The 11,105-nt window shown below is 45.0% G+C and overlaps 1 protein-coding gene across 1 annotated transcript in view; it reads right to left on the bottom strand.

The window, feature by feature from the left end:
- Positions 1-2,657: 2,657 nt before the first annotated feature.
- ADGRA1 (adhesion G protein-coupled receptor A1) overlaps positions 2,658-11,105 on the bottom strand; it is a 522,543-nt gene continuing 514,095 nt past the window's right edge. The window contains exon 7 of the mRNA XM_085871264.1: positions 2,658-5,285. Coding sequence (XP_085727390.1) covers positions 3,947-5,285 — 1,339 coding nt within the window. The 3' untranslated portion in view covers positions 2,658-3,946. The remainder of the gene's footprint in view (positions 5,286-11,105) is intronic.

An 11,105-nucleotide genomic window follows, 5' to 3' on the forward strand; every position in this document is an offset into this window, starting at 1 on the left:
TCTCCCTCAAATGGTCCGAAGTACAAGTTTTGTTCTTTTTTTGTATGCAAGGTTAAGGCTTGTGGAAGAGCGACAACACAAAGGATCAGGACGCAACAGAACAAAAGGAACAGCAGAAAAATAGGTGGAAATACCAGTAGCAGAGTTCAAGGCCATCTCCACTCATGGCTCGCAGACTTCCTCTCCTGTCGCAGTCAACGTGTGGCCCTAAATGGAGTTCTTTCATCTCCTCTTCCTGTGCAGGCTGGAGTTCCTCAAGGTAGCGTTCTGGGCCCTGTTCTTTTTCTGGTTTTCATCAATGATCTCTCGGACTCCCTGGAAAATCCTCTATTTATCTTTGCCGATGACTCAACCCTCTGCCGTACCATCTGTCATCCCTCAGCCCGGCAAGCAGCAGCTTCTTCACTCACTGCAGATCTGGATAAAATCACAAACTGGTCCAACACGTGGAACATGTCTTTCAATCCAGACAAATCTCACACTCTCACTATGTCTCTTCGAAAGGACCGTTTACAAAACCCCCCCATCCACTTTCTCAACAATCCTCTGGAAGAAGTCTTTTCTTTCAAGCTTCTGGGTCTCACTATCTGCCATGACCTTTCCTGGGAAAGTCACATTTCCAACCTTGCCTCAAAAGCGAGTCGCCGACTGGGAATCCTCCGTCGTGCTAAGTCCTTCCTCGGCCCTCTTGAGCTCCTGACCACTTACAAAGCTTTTGTCCGTAGCCTGATGGAGTACTGCTCTCCCCTCTGGGCTGGTGCTCCTGCCTCCCACCTTTCTCGACTTCACGCTGTCGAAACCAGGGCTTTTAAGATCATTGGCATCTCCCGCAATGAAGCTGAGTCTTTGGGCCTCTCACTCAATCACCGCAGGTTGGTCGGTGGTCTTTCTGTCTTCTACCGACTCCTCTCCAGCCTTGCCCCCCTGCTCTCTCTGCGATTTGTCCCAACCACATTTCCACAGGGCGCTCAAGGTCCGCCAACAACCCCCTTCTGGTAAAACTACCAAAATCACGAATCACTGCTCATCTTCACTCTTTCATTCCTCTTTTTCCCGCCTTTGGAATAAACTTCCTCACTCTATTCTTTCCCATTCTTCCCTTCAGGCTTTCAAAACAGCTGTTCACCACCACCTCTTATCTTCCCCCATCCAAATCCTCGATCTTTTCTACCCCCGATAATCCACCCAAGCCCACTTCCTTCAATTCTCCTGCTTTCCTTCCTGAAAGTCCCTTTAATGTCCATCTTCCCCTCGCCATGTTCCCCGTCCCATCCCCATCCCTCTCCCTTCCACAGTTCACCTGTGTCTGTTCCCCAATGTTTTGTCCCTTCCACTCCCGCCCCTCTTGTCTCATGCCTCCTTGCTGTGAGTTGTGTGTTAGCTCTCATACGAGCCTCGACCAAGGTATACAAAAAAAAAAAAAAAAAAAAAAAAAAAAAAAAAGGGACAAAATAGATGGAGACGGACAAACAAGGGATTGTGGGTAAGTATGGGGGGGGCAGAGGAGAGGATGCAGAGGGTGGACAAGATGGATACAGAAGCAAATTCTCTGGAAGGGAAATTTGGAAGGTGGGGAGGTGGGGGTTAATGGAGATAGAAAAGATCATGGTTTTGGAATGGAGATGATCTGAGATTGAGGTTAACAGCTGCCTTGAACACTCGGAGGAAAGAATTATATTAAAGAGAATGTTGAAGTTGGTTCCACAGGAGGGAAAAAGGAAGAACAAATGAGTGGAGGTGAGAGTGAGAAGTGATTCTGTATTTTGGGAGTTTCACCAGAATGGGGATTAAGGTGGACTGCGTGCACCCTGCAGAAACCGGGGAGGTGTGGGGGTGGGAGGGAGTCAGGCAACAGAGAGGGAAAAGGGTGCAAGAGCAGAAAGGAGGTGATAGAAGACAGAGACCACCGAATTCTCTGCGATGCCGAAATGATCTGCCCACAGACCCTTCATCATGGGAGATTCCAATGATATTGAAGGTCCTGGTTTCCCCATGTCAAGCAAAGCAAGGCGTGAGGCAAGGCCACCGTCTCAGATGCGTGAACAGTATTCCATTAAGCTGCAGATGAAGGCCTTGCAGTTGGATAATAGTTCAGTTGTGCCAAGGAAGAACTTTGCAAGATGTATGATTGTAGAATAGGTTTTTGATTTTTTTCACGATCTCTTCTCCAACATTGCTCCCTCAGTCCTCCGACCCTTCCCAGCAACTCCTGGATGCATGTCTTCCTCAAATAACCCCATCCTGGTTAAGTTTCCAAAATCAAGGCTGACTGCACACCTCAACTGCATTGTTCCTCTCTTCTCTCGTCTATGGAACCACCTTTCAGAGCCCATTCATGCCTACTCTTCCCTCCAGAGCTTCAAGCAGGCATTACACAATCACATCATGTTATCCCCATTAAACCTTCCTAACACAACTCTTGCTAGTGTTCTCGTTCTCTCGTTCTCTCTCGTTCTCTCTCGTTCTCTCTCGTTCTCTCTCGTTCTCTCTCGTTCTCTCTCGTTCTCTCTCGTTCTCTCTCGTTCTCTCTCGTTCTCTCTCGTTCTCTCTCGTTCTCTCGTTCTCTCTCGTTCTCTCTCTTTCTCTCTCTCTCTCTCTCTCTCTCTCTCTCTCTCTCTCTCTCTCTCTCTCTCTCTCTCTCTCTCTCTCTCTCTCTCTCTCTCTCTCTCTCTCTCTCTCTCTCTCTCTCTCTCTCTCTCTCTCTCTCTCTCTCTCTCTCTCTCTTCCTGTTCATTCATTCCCGAACTGATTGTGCCCAATTGTGGAACCCCTACCCCACTGTCAGTTCAACATGCCCTTCTATGAGCCTCACTCTTGTGGAGAGAAAAAAGCAATATATATAAAATATAACCCAAGTAAAGCAACACTAACAAAAGGGAACAGATTGAAACCTGACATCAATTTTCCTACTCCCAGTAAACTGAAAAAAATTAAACTCAACAGGTTGTTTAGTTCAAGACTAGGATGATCTAGTGTTTGCATAAATGGAAATTTTTTTCACATAATTATGGTAATTATTGATGGTAGTCCATCCCTGTGAGCAAGCATCAAACTGCAGCCTTAATGTTGTTGGTTTTTGTTGACCATTCAGTCGAGTTGTTTAATAAGACGGCACAGCATAAGAAAATAATGTTTACTGGAAAAGGACTGCAGCAGATTCTGTTTGTTCATATTCACGTATGAAGGTAATCGAAATGTTTTGTCTTCCTTTGGATTGTAGTGTTATCAATTTAGACAGCAGCTATCGGAACGCATTGCTCAAAGATGCTGATTGGTACTGCTATAACCGAAGAGCCATCTCGGCACGTTGGTTTCTTGGTTGGCCGAATGATTTTGGCCGAATGAGTTCTCGTTTCAGCTCATATTTACAAAGCTAAAGTGTGACACGTACCAAATTCAATGCGCATGAGCACTTTGCAGAAATAACCACTGTACGCATAACGCGTGACGAGATGAATAACCGGCCAATGTTTCACAAAGAGGGCATTAGAGATGAAAGTATAAAGTGTCAAAAACACACGGTTTATCCTCCTGTAAATATACAAGACAATAGAAATAATGCACTGTTGTGTAGTTATGGTGGTTCCTAAAGTTGGTCATCTGCTTGTCACTTACAGAATGGGTCCATAATGAAATGTCCAATTGTATGTGGAACTTTCCTCCCAGAGAAAACTGTAGTGGCATTTAAAGTTAGATTTTTATCACAAAATTGGAGACAAGTGTGTTCCAACTTGCTACACATCAGCAGTTTACACCGACTTGACACCAGCATACAAATCTTGCATATTTTGGTTTCATTCTTCGACAGCACTCACACTTTGCTCCTTGCAGTTTGAAAGTATAAAACTTAGTTGCAAATTTAATCCAAGAACAGCACCAGAGCTTCCCCCGTGTAAGTGTCAACAGAAATATCTGTAAGAGTTTGGGACACCTGGGTACTTCTCTCTCACACGGTAGTTTCGTTTCTCCAAAGACCCGTTCGAAGGTTGCAACTACTTCCTTCTGCGGGTTGTGGTTCCGCTTGCATCTTACGACACGATTTGTTTGGAGTCATGAAGGGCAGGATTTCTGTTCCCCTTGGCACCTGATATTCAGAATCTTCACTGCCGCTGCTTTCTTCCATAGCAGCCTTTTCAATGTCCACAGCAGCCATCGAAACTCTCACCCTATGGCAGCATGGAAGGAGTGGTGTCGCTCCACTGTATTCAGGAGGAAAACTACTGAAGAGGCAGTCATCTTCCTTATCAGCCTCCAGTCTTCTGTCGGTCACAGTCAATTCACTAAGTTGAATGACTCCAGCCTGCCCATGTGATTGTGCTTGGCAATGCAAGGAAACACCTTGCTCAGACACAGCTTCTACTCTCGGTACAGCAAAAGGTTCTTCCGTTGAAGGGTATGGTGCAAATGTTGAGAGATGCTTAATGAGAGGCGACCGCCTGGATTGTGTTTGTGGGCTTGGTGAAGTTCCAAGCTCTGTCATAAAGGCCATGTCACTCAAGGTTAGTGGCAAGCCTTCGCAGAGAGATGGCAAGGTTGGAGGTGGAGGGCTACCACTCACCATCACGTACTTGTTGCTCCCAAATATATTTGTAAACCACCCTTTGGAGTGTGATTTTCGAGCAGATGATGAAACTGGTAGTGCTGGAGAATTTTTTTCTGCATGGGCAAGTCCTGGGATCTCTGCCTCAGCAGGAAGTGCTCCGGCAGTGGAGGAGGTGACGATAGCTCGACGAGAAGATCCACGACAATGGCAATGACCAAACCACAACAGCCATATGTCATCACGTTTGGCGCCATGATGAACAAGCACAAACAGGCCCAGTGTGAGTACCGTGCCACCGTAGAGACAGCTGAAAATCACAGGCAAAAGAGGTTCTTCATAAGGCAATGCAGAAAGGGCACCTAATGCCCAGGATGTAGTGTAGAGGAAGAGAGAGATCCCTGCACCAGCAAGTTGTTCTCCCAAGGTATGTTCATTTGCAAGGGCTGGTGGTGGGGTGCCAAGCATTTGACCACTGCCTGACAGCCTCGTATCACAACTGTGTGTGGAGACACATTCACGCTGGGCCTGGCAATCCCTAGATGAGAGTGTGGACAGCTGATATGTTGCACCCGTTGGTGTCTCAATCGCCACAGACAATCTCGGTTCCTTGAGCTCATAGCAGCGCTCTGGTTTCCGGCGGAGACAGAGCAAGCCGTGAGAGAGGTAAGCGCAGGAAACAAGTGTGGCCAATGAGGCTGGACCGAACATGGCTGCCAAGCCAGCTTCCCATCCCATCCAGCAGCTGTTGGGACAAAGAATGCCAACTAATCATTGGAGAAATACAAAGTACACATTTAAATCTTTGACGATTCATGACATCAATTTGGTTTTTCAATTGACATATGATGTCAATTTGGTTTTTCCCCATTTTTGAATGAAGGAGGGTAATTCTAAAATGAAAGTTTCATGTTATTTCTCATTTATCGTTTCCAAATTACTGTACATTTTTGTGTTCAGGAAAAGTTTTAAGAAATGTGCACAACATTTTTCGACATCATACCCCATCATTTCCGGTACACTTTGAGCATCCAGTCAGGGGTCCGTAACATTAATACATGGGGAAGGGGGAATTAAAAGAAAAGTAAGTGTAGAAAATGAAGGAAGGGGGAAGAAAGTGTATGGGAGTTGTGGGGAGGGGAAGCAATGGAAACAAGGTAAAAATGACTCGAGAATAGTAGGGAATGTCCGACGTGAAAGGTCATCAGCAATGAATAAGTCAATTCAAGAAATCTCACAAAACAGTTTCTTTTTCCTTTCATTTGTATGGACGATTGAAGATACAGGAGAATATCAATTTGACCTTGAAACTAAAAATTAATGTAATTTTTTTTTAATTCGGCTTCTTATTTGCAACACCAGGGGCATGTTGCCTTTCAAGGTTCCTCGTAAAGAGCATAACAGGAGAAGGGGTGAAGGGATTAAATACTGATAACTTCAGGTATATGCAACATGAAATGGCGTTGGGATCGATCTCGATCTCTCTCTATCTCTCTCTCTATCACACACACACACACACACACACACACACACACACACACACACACACACACACACACACACACACACACACACACACACACACACACACACACACACACACACACACAAACACACACAAACACACACAAACACACACAAACACACACAAACACACACAAACACACACACACACACAAACACACACACACACACACACACACACACATTTTCAAACATAATCATTTGGATCAACAGTCAGGATGTTTCAGAAATCGAAACACCTTTAAGCTGCCTATTCTGGGTTTCATTATTGATTACACTATGAGAGGTCAGATTGGGGATTCAAAGGTATGGTGTTACATCACAAAATGCACCCTCTCCCAGATGGCCGTTTACCTGGACATTCCATCTGACAGCATTCGTTGTTGAATGTTAAAGATCCTATGGTGGAATTGATGAAGAGCAAGCGAGTTATCGGCAGTATGCTGATCAAATTACAAACTCCTGCGCAAATCACGTTCAATCGAACACCAGGTCTGGCCATTGCGTGCATGAAATATTTTCACCAGAAACTTTCCCCAGCCAATCTCACAAGCAGCTGAGAATAACAGGGGATGTTAAAGTAGTAGAAGTAATCATATTAGTAGTCGTCATAGTACATTTGTTAGAATGGCTTTAGAGGTTTGCGCTCAGGGCACAAGAAAGCCCAGTCGTGTGGTGGCTTAGCCCAAATATTCAAAATAATTGTGCATTTTGTGATACAAGCACCAAATTTGGCAGAAATGTAAATTAATATGTTGCGAACATTTTCAGATATTGGGCCACTTGAAATTCTCTCTTTATGTCCGCCATATTGGATTTCAAAATGGCCGCCACTTGAAATCTACATTTGCTATTATCTCTGGACATAATGCAGCTATTGACTAGATTCTGGTATCTAAATGTATGTTTTTGGGGGCAAGGAATCCAAGGTACCATTTTCAACTTAATATTATCTATCACATTCCTGCGAGCATCCCATGTCTTGCGCACAAGAAGAGCACATCAAGTGACTGCAGCAGCACTGTACATCCTGCAACACCGTGCCAACAACCACTACTATCTGGGAGAAACCAGGGATGCAGAGGACCTTCCGGAGTTTGAAGACTGGTGTTGCCAGAGAGGAGAAGACATCCCCCAGTTTCACTACTGGGCAACCGTGCTGGAATTAGAACTGTTGGTTCTAGTGTATGTGCATTCTCTCAGGCAGGGACCATTAACGATGTACCTCGATGCTCTGACAGAGCTGGTCCCCTGGTTCCATGCACTGGATCACACCCACCATGCCAGGTGGATACCAGTGCACCTGAAGGACATGGCCAAACTCACCAAACACCCAGATGTAGCCAGGAAATTCAGGGAAAGCCACTTCACCATTCAGAAAACACAGAGGGTGTTCTCTTCAATCCCGATTGACCAGGCACATGAGCAGAATAATGCCTGCATCAAAGGAGACGGTGGAGCAGTTGGGCTCACTGACAACCCTAGTGACCTACGTCGCTGGATTGTTGCGGGACCAGAAGTTGCCAGGGTGATCGAAGAATTCCAGGATGGGAACTGACACTGGAGAAGGCAAACAGCAGACACATGTCATCATGATCAGACGCCAAGTGTACAGGCCTCATTTGTGAAAGATGTTCGCTCTCTCGTCGGTGTCATAGAGGAGATGGGCAACCCATTCGAGGAGGAGAGTCAGGATGTAGTCAAACTGGATACAAAGGAGATCGCAGATCCTGCTGCTGTGGAGACCGTTATGAATGCCAAGAGGATTGCCCAAGAGCAGTTCGAGGCTTTCACCAGAGAGTGTCTGTTGGACAGAACAAAGGCAGTGGACGCACCCATTCCTCGTAACAAGCTGAAGGTGTTCAGCACTTCCACTCAAAGAAGCCAGAGCATAGGTCAGCAACAGCTCGCCTCCATCAAGAATGACCATGAACTCTTCGCACGCCTGTACATTGGCTGCCAGATGAGGGATGGAAACCTTGAGGAGTTCTTTTGTCACGAGAATCAGGCATGTCCTCCTGCATTGTCTGATGGTGGAAGCCTCTGCACTGGTACCAAGAGTGATCTCCTCACATGCTTGGAAGAAGTCTCCGACGCAAAGACAGACTCCTGTCACGACCTGTATTGTGCTTGATGGAGCAGCCATCGTCCAGATGCTGAAGCTGGCTGCATCAAAGACCTTTGAAGAGTATGCACAACAGATCTTCATCCCATAAATGTCCACGAAGCTGCAAACAGTGTCACGCCTGGATCTGGTCTGGGATACTTACCTTGCTGATTCACTGAAAGGTAGTATACGTGCAAAGTGGGGAAAAGATGTCCAGAGACGTGTGGTGGCTGCCGCAGCCATATCAGGAAACTGGCAGAACTTCCTGCGAGTGGACAGCAACAAGACCGAGCTGTTCAGGTTCCTCTCAGCAGCTCTCATGGAATGGTTTGACCAGGAGGACAAGCAACTCATCATTACTGATGGAGAGGCGGTGCTGAGCAAGCCACTACTGCCAGATCTGACCTCACTCGCTCCATGTAACCATGAAGAAGCTGGCAGTCGGATGTTGCTGCATGCATCTCACACAGTCCAGCATGGACACCATGCATTACTCATCCGGACCGTAGACACCGATGTTGTGGTGCTGGCAGTGTCCCTGGCACAGGAGTTGCAACCAGAAGACAAACTGTGGCTGGCATTCGGAACAGGCCAGAGTTTCCGATACCTCGCAGCACACGAAATAGCACCTGGATTGGGATGAGAGAAGGCTTTTGCACTGCCAATGTTCCACTCTCTAACTGGATGCGACACTGTGTCTAGTTTTCATAGACATGGCAAGAAGACTGCGTGGGCAGTCTGGACGGTACTGCCAGAACTCACTGAGGCGCTGCTGCTGCTGTCCTCTGCACCTCGTGACATACCAGACGATACAATGCGCATCATCGAGAGGTTCGTGATCCTGTTGTATGATCGAACCAGCAAATGCACAGACATTGACAAGGCCAGGAGGAAACTCTTCTCAAAGAAGAACAATGTGCAGCTCATCCCTCCAACGAAGGCAGCTCTGGAGGAACATGTCAAGAGTGCTGTGTATAAAGGTGGACATGTGTGGGGTCAGATACTGCTGCTTGCACCAGAGCTCCCTCCACCAACCAACTGGGGTTGGTCAAGGACTGGAGAAGGACAGTACACACCTTACTGGACCAGGCTAACTGAGGAAGCTCACAGCTGCATTGAGCTGGTTTCTTGCAAGTGCAAGAAAGGGTGTGTGAGGCGCTGCAAGTGCAAAAAGGCTGCCCTTCAGTGCACAGCACTCTGTGTGTGTGAAGGGGACTGCACATGACGATGAGTCAACAACATACATGTACTTGTGGCAATGCTGAACTTGTTAAGATGACACTGTTTATGTACACGTATCTTCAGTACCGGTATATACCTAACCTCAGATACCAGTACACCTCGCCTCAAATACTAGACCATGTAGCATGTCAGTATTATACCTCAGACATTTACAGAACTAAGACATTCTTTTCAAAGTATTGTGTTGAATCCAATATTTGCGTAGATAATTTCCAAATAAAATTATATAACAGACTGTGATAGATAATATTAAGTTGAAAATGGTACCATTGGATTCCTTGCCCCCAAAAACATACATTTAGATACCAGAATCAAGTCAATTGCTGCATTACGTCCAGAGATAATAGCAAATGTCGATTTCAAGTGGCGGCCATTTTGAAATCCAATATGGCGGACATAAAGAGAGAATTTCAAGTGGCCCAATATCTGAAAATGTTCGCAACATATTAATGTACATTTGTGCCAAATCTGGTGCTTGTATCACAAAATGCACAACAGGTTTGCTATGCTGCTACACTACAGGCAAACGCAAGTTCTCTATTTGATGTTGCTCTGCTTCCCAATCTTTGCATGGTTGAGAAAGTACAACCAAGACTTTTTTTTTTAAAGAGAAAGCACTCCCAATAAATAAGGAGGGAGAAAGATTGAAACAAAATAATACATGTACAAAAATAATTAGTAATAGTTCGACAGGTAAAAGCAAGGAAATTGAAGGGAGATGCTGCAAAGTGCATCATTTGTGGTCGATATATCTGTAAACCTTTCAATTATCACCTTCAATGTTATTCGCAATATTAAAAAAGACCAAGAGGTGAAAGCCAAGCAGTTGTATTTAACCACAACCTCGCTTCTTAAACCCAACAGATTTCATCGTGAATAAAACTGGTTTTAATAAACGCAGATAAAAATGCATTTCTATCAACTTCCGACATATACAGCACATCGAATCATAACTTTTGTGGTAATCTCAGTGCATGTTCAAAGTTGACCATTACATGTACCTCACACCAGGTCGGGTGTGGGAGCATGTGCTGGAGCAGAGCGTCGCTGCATCCAATGTACCTCCTTAGTGTAAAATTGGTGTTTCAGTTGCACAATATTTCTGTTATATCCTCAATGGAAATCATATTTGTTCACATTTTCATGACATTACTTGATAATATACTTCGCATGAACAAGAGCATCGTTATCCACAAGATGAGTGTGAACTGTACTTGGTGAGACACGGATCGATTAAATAAATACAGACAATCAACTTGATTCCTTCATCAACAATCTCCAAACAAAGGAACAAACAAACAATTTGCCATAAGTCAGTTTATATTTGGACTTAAAGGTTGTAGAGGAGATGCTAATGATTTAATAGGACTGTGGGGCATTGTGCTTTTAAAATGTCACTTTGAAGAGTGAATTTAGAATGTCTACATTAGCATCAAAAATGTCAAACCCTTTGAGTGTCCCACAAATCACTTCACAAGTAATATCCAACAACAGCAACATCATGAGAAACGAATCAATGACCTTGTGACTCAAACGATGGTCAAAGCTACAAAAGCATGTTTTTTGTAAATTATCTTAACCTGACAAAAGGTGTGGCTTCAACATTTTATTTTATCAGAAATATGTTGGCATCAGATTTTGCCTTTTCAATCTCGACTTTTCCTGTACACACATTCTATTGTTCTTGATGAA

Source organism: Eptatretus burgeri, chromosome 1, assembly GCF_056783735.1.
Source record: "Eptatretus burgeri isolate ZD-2024b chromosome 1, Ebu_testis_v1, whole genome shotgun sequence".
NCBI lineage: Eukaryota > Metazoa > Chordata > Myxini > Myxiniformes > Myxinidae > Eptatretus > Eptatretus burgeri.